Consider the following 19,029-nt stretch of genomic DNA (forward strand, 5'->3'; position numbering starts at 1 on the left):
TAATTCTGCAAAGAGCAGAGAACTTTCTTAAATCACTGCATTATATTCCATTTTTAACTTTCGGCCCAGTTTTAACCTGGAGAACTGTGAACATCACAGTGCAGTTGGAGTGGGGGCTGAGTAGAAGGCGGGTGCAGACTCTGGGGGGAGGACTCCTTGCAAAGCTGAGGCTGCTGGGACCGGGCGCCCCCTCCAGGCATACCGCTTCCTGTGTCCGGGGCAGAGGGGCATGTTGACAGCCAAGGGCCAGCCTGTGGAGACCGGTTGGGAGGCCGGGGGCGGGGGGTGCGCTTTGGGTTCTCGCTGTGACAGGCAGGGGGCTCTTGTGGTGACACACACCTCCGTCTGCGGCAGCGTCCTCTCCCCCCTTGCGGCACCCCCCACACCTGGCCCGGCCTGGCTCTGCGCGGCTGCCCTGCACTTTATGATTCGACAGGCCGGGAAGGAGAGCATCCGGCGGGAGCTGGGGCAGCTGGACGGCCAAGGAGAGGAGGTAAGAGTGAGATCCTTTCCCTGCGTGTCCTTTCCCAGCAGCCTCACTGGTTCTCAGGGTTCCGACCACACTGTGCTTTTCAAGGACAGACAAGAGTTTGGGGTGCTTGTAACTTTATTTGGAAGCAAAAACTTACTGGGTTTGTAGGTTTAGTAAGACTTAGGTTCTCAGGTTTGTTGATAAAAAGGGTACTTTACATTTCATTCTCAAGTGCTTTTATTCGGCCTGTTTATCAACGCAACCCCGGGGGTGGGGGGTCAGGGCTGGCTGTCAGCTGTCCAGCGGGACCTTCCTTCTCATAGCCTCCAGGCACCCGCACCCCAGTTAGCTGCTGGCAAAGACCAAGGGTGGACAGAGGGCTGCTCGGTTGGCAGGCTGGTGGCCCCACTGGGAGCTGTGGGACCCCCCAGGGCCCCCTACCCAGAGCTGTGGCGTGCTCCCCTGTGTCTCCCCCAGCTGAACCCCTGGTTGTGAAAGCCAGGGTCCCGCAGTAGCTCAGGCCGTACCCACCTGCCTGAGAACAGTTGCTGAGCTGAGTTTTTGGTGATTATAATTTAAAGGAAGAAACTGCCAGGGAGAGTCTATTTTAAGAGTTTTCAGGTGGTTTTTGCTGGAAGGATTCTAGCGGCTCCAGAGCCTCCAGGCCACTGTCACCTCCTCACGCTCTGGCCTGGGGGATCAGCAGAGACAGGTCCCCAAGCAGTAATAGTTTATAACCCATTACATTTTCTCTTTAAGAGTGACTGGAAAATTTTCTTTCTCTGGAGATCCACTTAAGAGAGATTTATAACCTAGGCCTGTAAATTGTTCAGTTAACGAGGAATGTGTTCTTTCCCCATTTAGAATTACTTTAAGGGAACGGAGCACAGGTAGTTTTGTTGTCATTGGACCTGTTTTTATTTGCAGCTGTTGGTTTTCCTGTTTTTTTTTTCCTTGATGGGCCTGCTCTCTTCACATCTGACCCCACAGGTAGGTCAGACCCTCTGCCGCCGTGGGCAGGGCAGCGAGCAGCTGGTACGACCCCCCAGGGCACTTGAAACCATGGGTCTCCCCGTCTCCCCCGAGACCTCCTGAGTTAGGGTCTCATGGTGGTGGTGGGGGTGGGTGCACCTGGGACCCTTGTGTCAAAGGCTTTCTCAGGAGAGAAAACCCCAGGCCGTTGGCCTGCCTCTTGGTGTCTTATGTCCAGAGGCCCCAGGTGGACACCTCTTCCTTGCGCACTTGTCAGCTTAGGGTCCTTCTCCTCCTCCTGTGGGTAACAGGCCGCTGGCTCCCTGAAGCCTCTGGACGTCTGTGCTGAGGTCCTGGGGTGTCTGCAGAGGAAGAGGATTTCCTGGCTGCCGCTCTTTCAGTTGACGGAGACGGGTGAGAAATCCGGAGACCGACGGGCCGACCTGGGTCTGTCCTGGTTCCCAGCCCTCTGCCGGGAGCACAGGGGGCGGCAGGGTCAGACTGCGGCCCCGTTCTTTAGTCCTTCTCTTCAGAAGGAACTTTCAGATGGTTAAACATGAGCCTCTCCTTGGGGCTCACTTTGAAAACTCATTTTTGCAAGTTTCTGTTCTTGGTAAGTATGCAGACTCATTTAAGCAAAATAATTTAGTGGAGTATCGAGGATCCCAGGGACCCCGGCCCCCAAGCTCTACTCTGCAGCATGAGGACATCACCCCTGCGTCACCAGGCACACGACGCCCGTGAAGACCCTGACCCTGCAGGGAGGCACCTGCGTTGCTGACGGAGCCCCTCTGTGTTGCAGATGCCGGCCTGGGGCGCACCCTCCTCCGCCTGGCCCCCGACCACCAGGTCAGGCTGCTGCCGGTCGCCTTCTACAGGTAACCCCCGGGGCCTGCTGGTCAGGGGAGGGGCGGCGGGGCTCCCTTGAGATGGGAAAGGCTGCTCCTCTGCTGCCTGCACCGGCCTCAGTGAGGTCAGTGAGGGCCGGGTCACCTGACATCCGTCTCTGCTTTCAGCCTCCTGTCCTACTTTGACGAGGACGCCCTCCTCCAGGAAGACGCCTTCCTGCACGTTGCTGTTAACATGTACCTGAAGCTCGTGGGCCTCTTCGTGGCTGGGGAGACTGGCGCGGTTTGGACTCTGGCCCACAGTGGGGACCTCCAGGCCCAGGCAGGTGCAGGGCCAGGCCTGTCTCCAGACGGACCCGGGCGGCCAGCTCTTGGGGGCCTGTGCAGCCCCTCCTGGCGCAGCGTGCAGCTGTGGGCACCCTGACCGCGGCTCTGTCTTCTCTCCAGGGCGACCCCGTAAGCCTGATTACAAACGCTCGTCTTTTTCTGCTGCAGTCGATACCTCGGTGCCCGAAAAGGAGCTTCTCAGACGTGGCAGAGGTAATGCCCAGATGCTCGCCTTGCTGTCTGTCTTTAAGTCCCCATCACTGTTCACTGTGAGGGTGCTGAACGCCTTCGGGAAAACGAACATGCAGCGTCCAGCACTTGGCGTCTCCCCGGGCCCTGGGTGTTTGGGGGCCATGGGCAGCAGCATGGGCCCAGCACACGGGCTTTCTTGCAGCTGCTGGGTGCGAGTGCGGACTGTGACCCGGAAGTGCGTGCCGCCCTCCTCAGCAGGCAGCAGGCCATGCTGGACCCTGACCTCTACCAGGAGCCCCGACTCTTCTGACAGGATCTGTGCAGGGCATAGCCCAACTCCTCGGTAAATAATTTATTACAAGCGTTAACGTGGAGCTCTCCGTTGCCCTGAAAAGTGGGTTACAAACCTCGACTGCATTAGTGGGGAAGAGGAATCATTTCTTTGAAGTCTGCCTCTGGCCCCAAGTCACTCTGTTTATAGAAGAAACTGCCGGTCCCAGAGCAGAAGCCACAAGGCCCCGTGAGCTGTGTGCTGAGCCCCTGCCACCCAGCACACGGGGTGGAGGCTCGTCGGGGTGCAGAGCTGTGCCGTCAGGCCTGAACCCCCATCACTGCCCACTGAGCTCGGGGGCGGGCGTGCCCTCAGGTAGGCTCAGCCTTCACGGCCTGCCCCGCTGCGGGCCCAGGCGGGGGCTCCGGGGCCTTGTCCGGGGTCTGCGTCAGGGGGTGCACCATGGACATGTGCACGTTGAGGTTGTGAGCCTTCTCGAACCGCCGGCCACACTGGTCGCAGGCAAAGTCCAGCTCCGTCTCGGCCTTGTGCTTGGTCATGTGGTACTTCAGGGATGCCCGCTGCCGGCACTGGAACCCGCAGACTTCGCACCTGGGGGCCGGGGGCAGGTGAGCCAGGGCACCGCTGGTGGGAGAACCCCCCCCCCAACCCCCCACCCCACTTACTGCAGGGGCTTGGCTCCTGAGTGGCGCATCTGGTGGACCAGGAGGTGCTTCCGCTGCTTGAAGGTCTGCCCACACTCGTCACAGATATAGTTCCGCACCTCTGGGGACCAGAGAGGCAGTGACCACAGGCCCTGACACCCTCCCCTCGGTGCCCAAGTGCCTTACAGGTGCCACAGCTCTGATACAGAGCCCTCCGGGTCGCCTGAAATTGTCACCTGGCTGCAGCTTCCTCTCCAACTACTGTGTACATTTCACCTGGAGCCTGTTTTCTTGCCCTTTAGGCCGATTTCCTTGAGCACAAATTTTTAGAGGAAGCCACATCAGCAAGGTTGCATAGATGACTGATGACAGCTGCTGCTGCTCTAAGACCCACCGCCCCGCTGGGCCCTCTGCGGGGCACCCACTGCAAAGGCAATCTTAACGCTCTTGAACAGAACTTGAACCGTCACGCCCCACGCCAGTGGTTCCACTGCAGGCCGTGCCAGTGGGGCAGCTGCCACACGCTTCCCGCCCCACGTCACTGCACGTCCCACTGCTCATCTACCAGTACCTGAACCAGCCTCCCAGGCAGGCTCCTCCCTCACTAGGGGCAACCGTCCCCATAGCACACATCTAGCCTCTTTTGTGTTAAAAACAAAAACTGCTTGTGGTCACGACCACTGGCATCCAGACTGAGAACAGCTTGACCCAACCCAAGAGAATTACTGTGTTTGTTAGAGACACAGACAAGAACACTTGGAGCAAAAAAACACAAGGAAAACTGTTTCGCTGTGGAACCAACAAGTAAATGTGCGCCAACAATTAAACGGTCAACTCTGAGTGAAGTAACTCATTTTTACAAAGTTCAAAACAAGAAAAACTCTCTCTTAGGCATAGACACAGATGGAACAAATCTATCTAGAAGGGGGTGCGGTCTGGGAGAGCTGCCTTCTGTGCAGAAGCAGCGACGACGCGCACCAGGCACGTAAGAGTCCAAGGTATGAACGCACGTTCAGAGAGAGAAGGGGGCGCTGGGCCTCACGTGCTGGTGGTGGTGATGACCAGGGCAGGGCACTGTCTTCACTGTGCTTCCTCCCCCAGTTTCTACAACGGATGCGGGTCACTTGTAATCCAAAAAGCACACGTCATCTTCTTAAAGTAGTGATTTAAAAAGACACGACAGTAAACCCACAGAGAGGCACCAGGATTCTTCGGCGCCGGTTTCCCAGGAGGCAGCCCTGTCCACGGGGGCGGGTGGGGGGGACGCACCTGTGTGGATGAGCTTGACGTGGCGCTGCAGGTAGCGGTCGATCATGAACACCTTGTTGCAGCCGGGGTGCGGGCAGGGCCTCTCCCGGACCTCCTCGTGGTGCTCCTTGACGTGCTTCTGCGGGAGGGACTGGGGACCTGAGTGCCTCGGCCTGGCGGACACCCCTGGTCACAGCACGTGCCTCCCTCCCACAGGCCCCGCTCAGCACCCTCCTCTCCCCAGAGGAACAGATCCCAGCACTGCAGGCCTGTCCAGCCTCCCCCCCATCCTCACGGGCCGGGGCCCTCACCTTCATGCCGTCAGCCCCACGGTACACGGCCGTGCAGCCCTGGTGAGGACACTTGTAGATGGTGGGCAGCTCCTCCCTGCAATGCAGAGCACACGTGGAGCTGCGGCCCCGACGGGCTGCGTGGCCCCGACGGGCTGCGCGGCCCCGGCCCCTCACCTCTCACAGCGCGGCTTGCCCTTCCAGCCCGGCTTGGGCCCAGGTTTCTTTCGAATTTTTGGTTCTTCTGACTTCTTGGCTTCTTTGCTTTCACTCTTCTTACCAGAGATCCTGGGGGAAAAAGAGGACACCAGTCAGTGATGTTTCTGATTGTTTGCATATGCACTGCGGGAGGTGGGTCTCCTCAGGCCTCCAGGGCTAACCTGCTTCAGTCCCCGTGCTGACTGGCTGGCCCTCAAATTGACCCTTGGCCGCCAAAGCTAGAACAGCTCTTCGGGGAGGTGGAGGCGCTGCACTGCCCCCTCGGGACACAGGAGTGGGCCTTCATGACAACTTTCACTCCCTGTCTGAAATATCAACACCATAATTTTGGAGACAGCATGGAAAAAGGTGGGGCAGGGGAGACTCGGGGGTCAGTCCCTCAACAAAACTATCGTTAAGCTAGAAAAGATCAGGATCCACTCTTCTGGAACCTGCTGGGAGACTCAGGGCAGCCAGGAGAGAGCTCTGCGCCCACTGCCGTCCCCCACTCCACAGCCCCTGGGCAGCGGGGACCTTGTCCTCCACACATGGGGTCATGCATTTCAGCCAGTCTCGCAGGCCCCAGAGGACCAGGCCAGACACAGTAACTTCCCCCCGCCCTGTGGTGTCCTTCAAAGACTTAAAGATACATGCACACTTTTCTTTCTAGATCCAGGAGTTTAAGGAAATCTGTCAGGAATAGAAGGAAACTTCTAGGGCCGTAGCAACAAGCCCACAGCTGACACCATGCTCGGTGGTCAAAGACTGGAAGCTTTTCCTCTGAGATCAGGAACAGAGAGAGAGGGGGTGGTGGGCCTCACGTGCTGTTGGCGGTGATGACCAAGCAAGAACAAGACAAAGATGCTCATTTTCACCACTTCTCAACAGAACACTGGAAGTCCTAGCCACAGCAAGTAGGCAAAAAAAAAAAAAAAAAAAAGGCATCTAAATTAGAAAGGAAAGAAAATTACCTCTTCACGATGTCATGATCTTATATGTAGAAAACCCTAAAGAACCCACACAGAAAAATAATTTCAGCAACATTGCAGGGTAGAAAATCAACACACAAAAACCAGTTCTATCTCTATACACTAACAATGAACAGTCCAAAAAGGAAATTAAGAAAACAATTCATTTTTAATAGCATCAAAAAGAATAAGACACTTAGGAATAAACTTAACCAAGGTGAAAGACTTGTACACTGAAAACTGCAAAATGCTGCTGAAAGAAGTTAAAGACCTAAATAAGTAGATATCTCATACCCATGGATTGTAAAGATGGAAGTTATCCCCCAAAGCAATCTATACGTTCAATCCCTATCAAAATCCCAATGGTGTTTTTTACAAAAACAACAACAACAAAAAAAAACAAATTTTCACATAGAATTTCAAGGTACACTGAATAACCACACAATTTTGAAAGACAACAAAGCTGGAGAGTTCAAACTTCCTGATTCCAAAATTTACTACAAAGCTACAATAATCAAAACTGTGTGGTACTGGCAAAAAGACAGACATACAGACCAACTGAATAATTGGGCGACCAGAAATAAACCCTTGCAAGTACAATCAACTGATTTGACAAAGGTGCCAAGACCACTCACGGGGGAAAGGACAGTCTTTTCAACAAAAGGTGCTGGGACAACCGAATATCCACATACAAAAGAATGGAGCTGGATCCCTACCTCACACCCTACGTAGAAATTAACTCAAATGGATCAAAGATCTAAAACTAAAATTCTTAGGGGTAAATCCTCTAGGACCTTAGATTTGGGAATGGTTTCTCTTAAATATGACACCAAAAGCACAGCCAACAAAAGTAAAAGCAGGTAAATTGGACTTCAAAATTATTTTTTGTGCACCAAAGGGCACTATGAAGAGAGTGAAAAAAGGGAGAATATATACAACTCAATGGCAAAAAAGCAAACAACTCAGTTAAAAAGTGGGCAAAGGACTTGAATAGACATTTCTCCAAAGAAGATACAAGCATGTGAAAAGATGCTCTACATCACTCATCACTAGGGAAATGCCAATCAAAATGACGAGATACCACTTCACACCCATTAGGATGACTATTAAAACACACACACACCCAGAAAATAACAGATATTGGTGAGGATGTGTAGAAATCAGAACCCCTGTACACTGTTAGTAGGAAATGTAGAATGTGCAGCTGCTGTAGAAAACTGTATGGCAGTTCCCCAAAAAGTTCAAAGTACCATATGACCCAAAGAATTGAAAACAGGGTCTCAGATACTTGTTACAACAGTCTTTATACCATGATTCACAATAGCCAAAAAAAGTATAAACAACCAAAATTGACAGATGAATGGATCAACAAAACGTGGTCCATCCATACGATAGAATTTTTTTTTTTTTTTTGACCACACCATGCCACATGCAGGATCTTAGTTCCCCGACCAGGGATCAAACCCATGCCCACTGCAGTGGAAGAGTGCAGTCTTAACCACGAGACTGCCAGGGAAGTCCCTTTACAATAGAATATTACTCAAGTCATAGAAAGGAATCAAACTGACACATCACAACATGGATGAATTTCAAAAATATTATTCTAAGTGGAAGAAGCCCGTAGCAAAAGGACACATAACACGTTATTGCACTTGTATGAAGTCCCCAGAATGGATACCTAGATTAGGAGTTGCCAGGGCCTGTGGGGAGGAGAGGGGAGGTCGTTGCTTCATGGGGACAGAGTTTCTACTTGGGATAGTAAAAATTTGGAAATAGTGGTGACAGTCGCACAACACTGTGAAAGCACTTAAATGCCACCGAGTTGTACACTTTTAAAAATGGTGAAACAGTATATGTTCTTACGTATATTTTACCACAATTGAAAACATAAACAGGGCTTCCCTGGAGGCGCAGTGGTTGAGAGTCTGCCTGCTAATGCAGGGGACACGGGTTCGAGCCCTGGTTTGGGAGGATCCCGCGTGCCACGGAGCGGCTGGGCCCGTGAGCCACAACTACTGAGCCTGCGCTCCGCAGCAGGGGAGGCCGCAATAGTGAGAGGCCCACGCACCGCGACGAAGAGTGGTCCCCGCTTGCCACAACTAGAGAAAGCCCTCGCACAGAAACGAAGACCCAACACAGCAAAAATAAATAAATAAATAAAAAACATAAACAGCTGTCCTCCTCTTTAAACAGTGCATTAACAAGAACCTTCTCAACAGCTGTACAGGCTGCTTCTCCTTTTGTCTAATAACTGCTCTTCTGGCCTGGCCACGGTCCTGGCCTCCACCCTCCTCCTCTGCTGTGTGGCTTGGGCACCCAGTCAGAGCTGAACCGTAACCAGTGCTTGCAGAGGATTACACGTTTCTTGAGAGCAGGAGGCTTCAGAGAGCCCACAGGTGTCTCAGGTGAGTCCGTGAAGGACGAGGTGTTGAGGTCCCTGCAGACGCAGGAGGACCGTGCTCACAGCGCCCAACTCGGGGCTGCCGGCGCCCTTCCTTCCCATCGCCGCTCAGGCTCCTTCTCTCCCGCTTCCTGCTGGAGCCCTGGCCCCTGCCGCCTGGCTGCGGACCCCGACAGGCACGGCTGCTGCAAGGTCACATGGACCACGGCTGCTCAGAGGCCCCATCCTAGGACGTCAGCTGGCACTCACATCATGGCACCTGAGGCACCTGAGGCCGTCAGGGCTGAGCCCAGAGCTTCCGCCAGCCCACTGCCGCCCAGTCCCACCTCCCACAGGCCTCTGAACACATACCTTGTGTGTCCTGTCCTACAGCATGTGTCTGTGTGCCCTCCCAGGGGCCTCCTGGAAACCCAGGGACACGGCAGGTGTCCCCGTCCCCACACCAGTGGCCCCAGGCCTGCTGGGCAGCAGGACGTAAGAGGTGGGTTCGTGGAGTTCAGGGTGGGGAGCGGGGGCTCCTGCCACAGCCCCGGGCGGCACCGTGGAAGCAGGTGTGGTCTCCCCAACCTAGCCCGCCTGACGCCCCCCTTGGCCCCAGGCAGCGTGTGTCCACTCAGGCCTGCTCGAGGGCTCGTGGCTCAGCCAGCCCCACACGCTGACTGGGATCTCCTGAGCCGCCTCCTCTCCTGTCTCTCTACCCACACTGCCCACACGGGAGCTTAAAGCAGAAAAGGAAGCCATGCTTTTGCTTCTCTGTTTTGTTTTGTGCTTTCCCGGCTGATGGTGTGGTGCTCCTGAGATTTTGTTCCACGTCAGAGGCCCAGGCTGGGCATCTACTAACTGGAGGTGTTTGGGGTGTTCCTGGGCACAGGGTGACACAAGTGAAAACGGCCTTCTCTGCCACGACCCCGTGTTCTAATGGAGAGAGGACACAAAGCCGAGCAGGGGGCAGGCTGCCTCAACGAGGAAGTGGCGTGGCAATCAGAGCCAGAGGCGGACCCGAGAGCAGATGATGAGCCGGGAAAGTGGGGCCGACAGCAGACGCGGGTGGGTGGCGGGGTCACATCCCCAGGGCTCCTCGCACAGCTGGCTGCTGCCCCCCAGGGTGACGCCAGGCCAGGTCCCTGCGCTGAACTGGGCAGGTCCTCCCGGGTCACCCAGAAGCCACACTGTGCCGAGCTTGGGAGGTCAGGCCATCAGAGAAGCAGAAAGCATGTGCTGAGCGAGGCAGACGGGGGCAGCGAGCTTCCGTCCAGTCCCCGCTGCCCCCCAAGGCAGACGCACATCTCCAGTCACCCACTGGACACCTCCCACATCCCGCGAGCTTACAGCACCACTGTCCCCCTTACTTCTTTTCTGGGTAGGGCTCAAAGGACTCGTCTGAAGACTGGGTATTCTGCTTCTTATCATTTTCGTCTTCACTCAGGAAGTCTCTAGGAGAGAAGAGAGAACCTTTAGCAAAGCTCTGGGGCCGGTGACGGAGCCAGTGAAACTTCCTGTCTAAAGGCACCCTGTGGATCCCCACACTGCACGTCTTAGCTCTCCTCAAAAGGCCTAAAATTCCCAAGTCTCCAATCCCATCTCCTAACAGCAAGGGCACGCCAGCCAGGGTCACAAGCTGACGATCCCGTGTAAGCCACACTTCTCATCATGACACCAGGACCCCGATCTCCCAAAGAGCCTCTCTACTGGGGCCCGAGGCAGGGGGTGAAGACCCTCACAAGAGGCGGGCTTCTCAGGAAGTGGGCTTTTAGAATGTCACCTCACCCCCATAACTGTGAGCACCTGCCAGGATGAGAGATCAGCTGTCAGTCATCTCAAAGGTCACAAAGGCCAAAAAAACATCTGTACGTCTGTAACCTTTACCCTGAAGTGTGAGTCACTACACAGGCTCTGCTGGGCAGCGGACAGAGCCCAGCTGCCACACTCCCCACAGAGAAAGGCCCAAGGCTGGCTGGTGGCTACGGAACAGCCACGGCCTCCTGACCCCGGGGGAGTTTGTGGCACACACGGTGGGGTTCCTCCAGCACCTGGGTCATCCGTCACTGGCACCAAAGTCACGCTGTCCTACTTGTTTGGACAAGAGTGCATCTGCAGTCCAGCCAGAGCTTGCAGGGCAGGGTGGGAAGGCTGGCTGGCGTGCGGCCTCCATCCCGAAAGGTTTGGTCTTGGAGCCCGGGGGGTGGCCCCAGGAGCAAACAGGTGCCCCTTCCAGGAAGGTTTGTCCTCCTGTAGGAAGCCTCCACCCCCACGTCACCAACACATCATGATAGAGGCCAGAGGCTGGCTTCTGTTCTAGTAATGTCTGGGGTTGGCTCAAAACTCAGGCCTTGGAGGGCGAGACAAGCGGCAGCAGCAAAGGACCAGCCAGAGGACCATCTGAGCAGAGTAACTTCCATACCACCCTGGCCAGGCCCCCTGCAGCTCCATCAGGTCTGCGGTGCCCCGGGGACCCAGGAGCCCCCAGTCAGGAACGGAAGCCTAGAAGCACCCCCCGCCGCTCCCCTCCTCCCAACAGAGAAAGCGGGGAGGCCGGCCGAGACCCAGGCTGCCGGCCCCGGGATGGCGGCGTTTGGTTTCCAAGGAGGAATTTTAGGCTATGTAAACCCGCTCTTCTCTCACCCCTCAGAAAGGTCACTGAACTCGTCTTTTACCCGATCATCCGAGGTTGGAGAGGGAACCTGCTTCTCACCCAACTGCCCTGAGAAACAAAGAACAAGACTCCAGTCACCCGTCACCCCCAGACAGCCAGGGGTGCTCCCCGCAAGGACGATGGGGAGCCTGGGGTCCCCCTGCCTCCAAGTCACTCACCTCCCAACCCATCCCGCACATGGGGATGGCCCCAGCGCCGGGCCACCCCCATGTCCAGCCAACAGTAGCAACACCAGCAAGCCCAGCCCCTCCCCAGGGGTTTGGATCCAGCCGCTTTGGGATGGGATGCCTTGTACTTTGTGGATGTTTTGGGACATTTAAAAAAATCACTGTTATCCAAGTACTGCAGACACACAGTTTAGAAACGCAAGCAGTTCTAAGAACCGTGCAGCACAAGTCTCTCCCCTCCAACACCAGCGTCGCCCTCACTCTGAGCCGTCCGGTGGCTGAGGGTCAGCACACGGGGCAGCCTGGTGCCCACACGGCAACAGGCGCCCACATGGAGGCCGAGCGACGCGGTCGGAAGCCAGCCTGGCCCTCCGAACACGACGTCTGCGAACAGCTGCGCCCAACCCACAGTGCCGTGGGATCGGACCCCGAAGGAGGGGCCGCCCAGAGCAGCCTGTCCACACTGGTCCCACTGGGCGCTGGCTGAGGCCCAGGGAGTGACCTGCAGCTGGCTCAGGACAGCCTCAGACACCAACCGCCGTCGGGCCCCACGAGGCCCCCGTCCTCTTCCACCCTCTGTGCCCTGGGCCCATGCAGGCTTAGAGGAAGCCTGGAGGGCAGACGAGTGTGCCGTCACAGAAAGCGCTGGAACAGGGTCCTCGGCCTCTCTGCTGTCAGATGGCCGTGAGGCGGCCCCCGGCATTACCCTGGCCCCTCCACGCACGACACCGCAGCCACCACCCCAACACACGCTTCCTGTCGAGGGCTCTGCCTGGCCCAGGACTAGGAATCCTGGTCAGACAGCCCAGAGGCGCCTCCTACCTGGGGCCCCGCTTTGGGGGAGGCTTGGCTGAGGCGGGGGGCCCGGCCCAGGCCCCACCGGGTCGCCATCTGAAGGAGGCCGGGCTGTGTCCGTGCTGGGCAGCGTCTCGGTCTCGGCCCCGGCGGCGATCGCTCTGCCCTGGGAGCTCTGAGGGGCAGCCCCGCTGGGGCTGGACCCCCGACGCCGGGGGAGCCCTGGGGCCAAATCCTTGTCCCACGTCCGCCTGACGCCCAAGGTGCCGTCCAGCAAGAGGGCCCCGCAGCTGGAGTCGGCGTCCATGGTGTAGTCGTGCCCTCGGTCACAGCCCCACACGGCCCGGACGATGCCACAGTACTCGGAGGACAGGGTCCTCTGGAGGCTGGGCAGGGCCCCGCAGCCGGCCGCGTGTCCGTGCACCCACCCCACCAAGCCACGCAGGCCCTGGGGGCTCGAAGCGATCAGGTCCACTGAGGAGAGGCAGAGACGCCAGCCCATGGCCGGTGAGCACGCGCACCTCCCACCCCGCCCACCCCGCGCCCCACCCCGGGGGTGCACTCACCCACACACGCTCCCTCCTCCGCCCCCGTCCGAGGCTGCACACCGACCCTGCAAAGGAGCAGCGCCGCCCACTGAGAGCAGGAGTGGGCCCGGCCGCTCCGCGTGCAGTCTGAGCCCTCTCCTCCGAGGCCGCCCGCCGGGCCCCCCGCCCACACACCCGTCGCACTGGTGCTCACGAGCATCTGCCTCACCCGCCATGATGGGCTCCCCTTGCGGAGGCTCCCACCCGGGCCGCCCTGTGCCCATGCGGCCCGCTTGTGGGGTCTCCTGCACGCCCCCAGCGAACGAGGGAGGGCGCCTACTTTGCACAAGGCTTCCGGCGGCCCGTGGGGGGGACGTTGACTCTCTGCAGGAAAGACGTGAGGAGGCCGTGGCACTGGTAGAACTGGGTGTGGCAGTTCTTGCAGACAAACTGGGACAGAGCCGGGTCCTGCTGGACGGCCACCCCCAGGAGGCGCTGGAAGTCCCGGACAAAAACACGGTCCCCAGGGGCCGGTCTTTCTGCGCTCTCCCCAGGCGCCCTGCCAGAGATGCTGCGGAGACTCCGGGAGGAGAACTTCCCGTGACAGAGGCGACAGTGCCCCATGGCCAGGGCCCGGGCCGTTCCTGGGCAAGCACAGGAAACATGAAGTCAGGCATGCAAGACAGCTCCCAGGGGAGGTGAGGCCCACACTCCGCCAGCCTCCCAGCTCCTGGAGCGGGGCCTACCCAGACATGCCCCTTAAACACAGGCGCAGGTCTGGGCCAAAGGCAGGCCTCTGGCTCCGGTCTCCCAGGCGAATACACAGCCTTTGGGGAGAATGGCCAGTGGAGGGCCTTCTGGGCTAGAAAACCTTTCAAAGAATTCTAAATGCCTCCAAAACAAGACCAGTTTTTTGTTTGTTTTTTTTTTGGCTCTGTTGGGTCTTTGTTGCTGTGCGCGGCATTCTCTAGTTGCAGCGAGCCGGGGGCGGCTCTCCGTTGCGGTGCGCGGGCTCTAGGCACACGGGCTTCGGAAATTGTGACACGTGGCCTTAGTAGTTGTGGCTTGCAGGCTCTAGAGCACAGGCTCAGTAGTTGTGGCACAAGGGCTGAGTTGCTCTGCAGCTTGTGGGATCTTCCCGGACCAGGGCTCAAACCTGTGTCCCCTGCTTTGGCAGGCAGATTCTTAACCGCTGTGCCACCAGGGAAGCCCAACAAGGCCAGTATTACTCTGATACTAAAACCAGACAAGGACACAACAAGAAAAGAAAATTACAGGCCAATATATCTAATGAACGTAGACGTAAAAATTTTCAACAAAATAACAGCAAACTGAATTCAACAATTAATTTAAAAGATCGTGGAGACTTCCCTGGTGGTTCAGTGGTTAAGAATCCGCCTTCCAATGCAGGGCACACGGGTTCGATCCCTGGTTGGGGAACTAAGATCCCACGTGCCATGGGGCAACTAAGCCCGCACACCACAACTACTGAGCCCAGCGCCACAACTACAGAGCCCACACGCTCTGAAGCCCACGCGCCACAACTACAGAGTCCATGCACTCTGGAGCCTGCATGCCACAACTAGAGAGAAGCCCGCGCATCGCAATGAAAGATCCCGTGTGCCACAGCCAAGACCCGATGCAACCGAACAATATATAAATAAAATAAATAAGTAAATAAGTAAATAAAAGATCCTGCACGATGATCAGTTGGGATTTATTCCAGGGATGCAAGGCTGGCTCAACCTCCCCAAACCAATCCATGTGACACACATTAACAAAGTAAAAAATAAAAATCATACAATCATCTCAATAAATGCAGAAGAAATGTTTCACAAAATTCAACATCCATTCACGATAAAAACCTCAATAAATTGTGTACAGACAGAAAGTACCACAACATAATAAAAGCCATATATGACAAGCCCAGAGCTAACATCATACTCAATGGTGAAGAGCTAAAAGCTTTCCTCTAAGACCAGGAACAAAGCAAGGATGCCCACTCTCACCATTTTTATTCAACATAGTACTGGAAGTCCTGGCCAGAGCAATTAGACAAGAAAAATAAAAACCACCCAAATCATAAAGAAAGAAGTAAAACAACCTCTATTTGCACATGATATTATATACAGAAAACTCTGTAAGACCCCACCAAAAAAACTGTTAGAATAAACAAAGTCAGTGAGGTTGTAGAATATAAAATCAGTATACAAAAATCGGCTGACTTTTAAATACTCACAAACTATTAAAAATTAAGAAAACAACCACATTTATAATTGTGTCAAAAAGAATAAAATCCTTAGGAATAAATTTAACCAAGGAGGTGAAAGACCTGTACACTGACAACTATAAGACACTGAAGAAAGAAACTGAAAACACAGATAAAGACAGTCCATGCTCGTGGGTTGGAAGAATTAATATTGCTAAAATGTTTACACCCCCCAAAGCCATCTACAAATTTAAAGCAACCCCTATCAAAATCCCACTGGTATTTTTCACAAAAATACAACAATCTTAAAATTTATATGGAACCAAAAAAAAAAACAAAAAACAAACCATGAATAGCCAAAGCAATCCTGAGAAACAAGAACAAAGCTGGAGGCAACATTTCAAACTATATAGAGGCATGATCACAGAGGCATGACTTCAAACTATACTACAAAGCTACAGTAATCAAAACAGTACAGTGTTAACATAAAAATAGACATGTAAGCTAATAAAACAGAATAGAGAGCCCAGAAATAAATTCATGTGTACAGAGCCAGTTAGTTTACAACAAATGAGCCAAGAACATACAATGGGGAAAGGACAGTCTCTTCAATAAATGGTGCTGGGACTGGGAGATTGGGATTGACATATATACACTAATATGTATAAAATGGATAACTAATAAGAACCTGCTGTATAAAAAAATAAAATTCAAAAAAAAAATGGTGTTGGGAAAACTGGACAGCCATATGCAAAACAATGAAACTAGACCACCACCTTACACCATACTCAAGATAAACTCAAATGTATTACAGGTTTCAAAGACCTGAAAGCATAAAACTCCTTCATAGAAGAAAACATAAAGGTAAGCTCCTTGACATGGGTCTTGGAGATGACTTTTTGGATTGACACCAAAAGCAAAGGTAACAAAAGCAAAAATAAACAAATGGGCCTATGTCAAACTAAAAAGCTTCTGCACAGCAAAGGAAACCACCAACAAAATGAAAAGGCAACGTACTGAATAGGAAAAACAGTTTGCCAATCATGTATCTGATAAGGGGTTAATAATCAAAATATGTAAAGAACTCATACAACACTATAATAAGAGCACAAATAATCTGATTTTAAAAATGAGCAGAGGAGCTGAAGAGACCTCTTCCCAAAGAAGGCATAGATAACCAACAGGTGCGTGGAAAGGTGCGCAACATCACTAATCATCAGAGAAATGCAAATTAAAACCACAATGAGATATCACTCCCACCTGTCAGAATGGCCATCACCAAAAAGTCAAGTAATAACAAGTGTCGGTGAGGGTGTGGAGAAAAGTGAACCCTTGCGCACTGTTGATGGGAATGTAAATTGGTGCAGCCACTATGGAAACAGTATAGAGGTTCCTCAGAAAGTTAAAAACAGAACTACTACACGGTCCAGCAATTCCAGTGCTGGGTGTTTATCCTAAGGAAATGAAAACACTAACTTGAAAAGATATATGCACCCCTGTGCTCACTGCAGCATTATTTATAACTGCCAAGGTATGGGAACAACCAAAGTGTCCACCAACGGGTAAATGTTTAAAGAAACTGTGGTACATATACACAAAGGAATATTTACTCAGCCACGAAAAGGTGAGAAAATTCTGCCATTTCCAACAACATGGATGGACCTTAATGGCATTACACCAAGTGAAGTAAGTCAGATGGAGGAAGATGAATACCATATGATCTTACTAATACGTAGAATCTAAAGAAAGAAAAAATCCTGAACTAACAGTTACAGAAAACATATTAGTGGTTGCCAGAGAAGGGGAGTGGGGTGGTGAGTGAAAGATCATGAAGTGGTCAGAAGGTACCGACTTCCAGTTATAAGTCCTGGCATGTGCTACACAGTACGGTAACTACAGATACTTCAGCACAATACTGCGTTGTATATTTGAAAATTGCTGAGATCTTAAAAGTAGATCCTAAAAGTTCTCATCTTAAGAGAACTTAGAAGGGAAAACAACTTCTAAGTACAAGTGGTGATGGATGTTACCTAGTACACCTGAAACCAATATCATGTTATGTGCCAATTATACCTCAAAAAATTCCCCCCCCAACAAATAATAATAAAAAAGAAAGTATGAGTAAATAAATAAATGCCTCCACAGCTATGGCACTTCATAAACTAAGCTGGAAACTTCATTCCTCTTCACATCACCCTCCTGCGACCAGAACTGAAAGAGCACGTCCATGCTCTGCTTCTCCGGGGGTCTCCGGTCTGCAAGTGCAGATGACGCCACCTCCCTCTCTGCCCCGGGGGAGGACTACATGAGAGAAGCGTGAAGTCCTTCTCGAGGGGGCAAAGGCATTACACGAAGGCAAAGTGCATATTAACGCCCATACCGCCTGCCAGGAGGGGGCCCCGGCACTCCTACACTTAACCCTCTTAAACCCTCTTAGTTCTGTTTTAACGAAGAGGAAGCTGAGGCCCAGACCAGATGAAGCCATTATCCGAAGAGCACAGGGCAAAACCACGACTGAAACCCAGGCCTGCCCGACAGACGGCAGGACTTGAGCACTAATTACTCAGGGAGCTCAGAGTCGGCGCCGAAGGGACAGCTGTCTTGCGAAACATCACCCAGCGCAGCTGCGGCGTCCGCCGCGGAGACCGCCTCGCTCCCTCCAGGCGGGGAGGCCTAGTCCGCTTTCTGAGGAGCCAAGGCACCCTGGGCCAGGTTGTCGCGGGGGGCGGGGGCGAGCGGGTGGTCTCGGGGGGCCGGGGAGTCACGGCGGGCCGGTGCTCCCCGGGGGCCGGGTGGTCGCGGAGAGACGGGTGTTCATGGGGGGCTGGGTAGTCACCGGGAGCCGGGGCGGGGGGTCGCGGGGGCACTCAGCGGTCACGAGGGGCCCCCGCCCGCCGCCCCTCGAGCCCGGACGGCAGGACCCACCTGCCTCGTCGGCGCCGTCCTCGCCCGCGTCCGCGCAGGCCCGCGTCGGGCCCCAGCCCAGCCGCGCAGCCACCAAAGCCGCCGCCTCGGCCACGTCGGGACCGCTGCGGGACGGGCGGCCCCGGGGCCGGCCGCCGCCACAGCTGCCGCCACCGGAGCTCCCGCGCTGCCCGGACACCCCGGGCGACAGGAAGCGCCCGAGCCGGTCCCGCTTCATCGCTGTGGCGGCGGCTTGAGCTCGGCCCCGGAGCTCCGCCCCGTCCGATTCCGTTCGGCCCCGCTCGGCTCCGCCCGGCCCCGCCCGGCCCTGCTCGGCCCGGCGCTCCGCCCCGTTCCTCCTCGCTCGGCCCCGCTCGGCCCCGCTCGGCCCCGCTCGGTTAGCCGGGCCAAGAGGCAGGGCTAGGTGTTGCTCTGCCCGGAGCCTCTCGTCCGCTAGGTTGGACTGTGCTCGCTCGTTCAGTTCGACTCCGCCGTTCGGCTCCGCAGGACTCACTGGCAGCGGGGCGGGGCGATGAGGGAGGGGCGGGGCGAGTGATGGGGGCGAGGAGGGTGAGGAAACAGGGATTGGACGGATTGACAGCGGGAGGGGAGTGGCGAGGAAAGGGAGGAGGGGATGGGAGAAGCGTAGCGAGGAGGGGCGGGGCAATGAGGGGAGGAGCGGACTGAGGAGGGGAGGGGCGGAGTGAGGAGGGCAGGGCAGCACGGCACGACGAGGGCAAGGGGCGGGGGCGTACGCGGTTGACCTGTCACCGACAAGGAGTGATGGCATCGGTAGTTGCACTTACACTGTCGTGGCAACTGCGGGAGGAGGTTATTTGAGAGTTCCGTCCCCCCCACCTCCGCCCCTTCGGCTCCAGGAGCGGAGCGCGCCGCGCGTCGGGAGGCAGGGCTGCCGGAAGTG

The 19,029-nt window shown here is 55.1% G+C and overlaps 2 protein-coding genes across 8 annotated transcripts in view; one reads left to right on the plus strand and one right to left on the minus strand.

The window, feature by feature from the left end:
- Positions 1 to 4,587, plus strand: part of FANCA (FA complementation group A) — a 51,204-nt gene extending 46,617 nt beyond the window's left edge. For 3 of the 5 annotated variants that reach the window (XM_027118900.1, XM_027118902.1, XM_027118899.1), the window contains 7 exons: positions 355 to 493; positions 1,400 to 1,462; positions 1,756 to 1,858; positions 2,247 to 2,322; positions 2,461 to 2,614; positions 2,740 to 2,832; positions 3,014 to 3,185. In XM_027118900.1, coding sequence (XP_026974701.1) covers positions 355 to 493; positions 1,400 to 1,462; positions 1,756 to 1,858; positions 2,247 to 2,322; positions 2,461 to 2,614; positions 2,740 to 2,832; positions 3,014 to 3,121 — 736 coding nt within the window. In that variant the 3' untranslated portion in view covers positions 3,122 to 3,185. Of the gene's footprint in view, positions 1 to 354; positions 494 to 1,399; positions 1,463 to 1,755; positions 1,859 to 2,246; positions 2,323 to 2,460; positions 2,615 to 2,739; positions 2,833 to 3,013; positions 3,186 to 4,049 lie in introns of those variants that run through there. The other 2 variants (XM_027118897.1, XM_027118898.1) reach the window with 2 other exon arrangements.
- On the minus strand, positions 3,149 to 18,997 carry ZNF276 (zinc finger protein 276). Of its 3 annotated transcripts, none has more exons than XM_027118913.1 (11): positions 18,914 to 18,997; positions 13,335 to 13,638; positions 13,034 to 13,080; positions 12,495 to 12,941; positions 11,475 to 11,553; positions 10,202 to 10,285; positions 5,463 to 5,573; positions 5,307 to 5,382; positions 5,017 to 5,134; positions 3,769 to 3,868; positions 3,149 to 3,694 (listed from the first exon to the last, which is right to left on the minus strand). In XM_027118913.1, the coding sequence occupies exons 2-11, from the start codon at positions 13,616 to 13,618 to the stop codon at positions 3,454 to 3,456; spliced, it is 1,587 nt and encodes a 528-aa protein (XP_026974714.1). In that variant the 5' UTR covers positions 13,619 to 13,638; positions 18,914 to 18,997; the 3' UTR covers positions 3,149 to 3,453. The 3 variants fall into 3 exon arrangements, with proteins under 3 accessions (XP_026974714.1, XP_026974713.1, XP_026974715.1); XM_027118912.1 differs by lacking the exon at positions 18,914 to 18,997 and adding an exon at positions 18,129 to 18,880; XM_027118914.1 differs by lacking the exons at positions 3,149 to 3,694; positions 3,769 to 3,868; positions 18,914 to 18,997 and adding exons at positions 4,532 to 4,896; positions 18,129 to 18,789.
- Positions 18,998 to 19,029: the final 32 nt, after the last annotated feature.

Source organism: Aethalodelphis obliquidens, unplaced genomic scaffold (assembly GCF_003676395.1).
Source record: "Aethalodelphis obliquidens isolate GAN/ISIS:26980383/991018 unplaced genomic scaffold, ASM367639v1 scaffold20, whole genome shotgun sequence".
NCBI lineage: Eukaryota > Metazoa > Chordata > Mammalia > Artiodactyla > Delphinidae > Aethalodelphis > Aethalodelphis obliquidens.

What these genes read in the sequence shown, in the direction of transcription:
- ZNF276 (XM_027118912.1), bottom strand. Translation starts at nt 18,345, where the DNA reads ATGAAGCGGGACCGGCTCGGGCGCTTCCTGTCGCCCGGGGTGTCCGGG. An exon ending in CGCCGGAAGCCTTGTGCAAA is followed by an intron (nt 13,081 to 13,334) that starts GTAGGCGCCCTC and finishes GCTCCTTTGCAG; the next exon opens with GGTCGGTGTGCAGCCTCGGA. An exon ending in TCAGGAGCCAAGCCCCTGCA is followed by an intron (nt 3,695 to 3,768) that starts GTAAGTGGGGTG and finishes CCCGGCCCCCAG; the next exon opens with GTGCGAAGTCTGCGGGTTCC.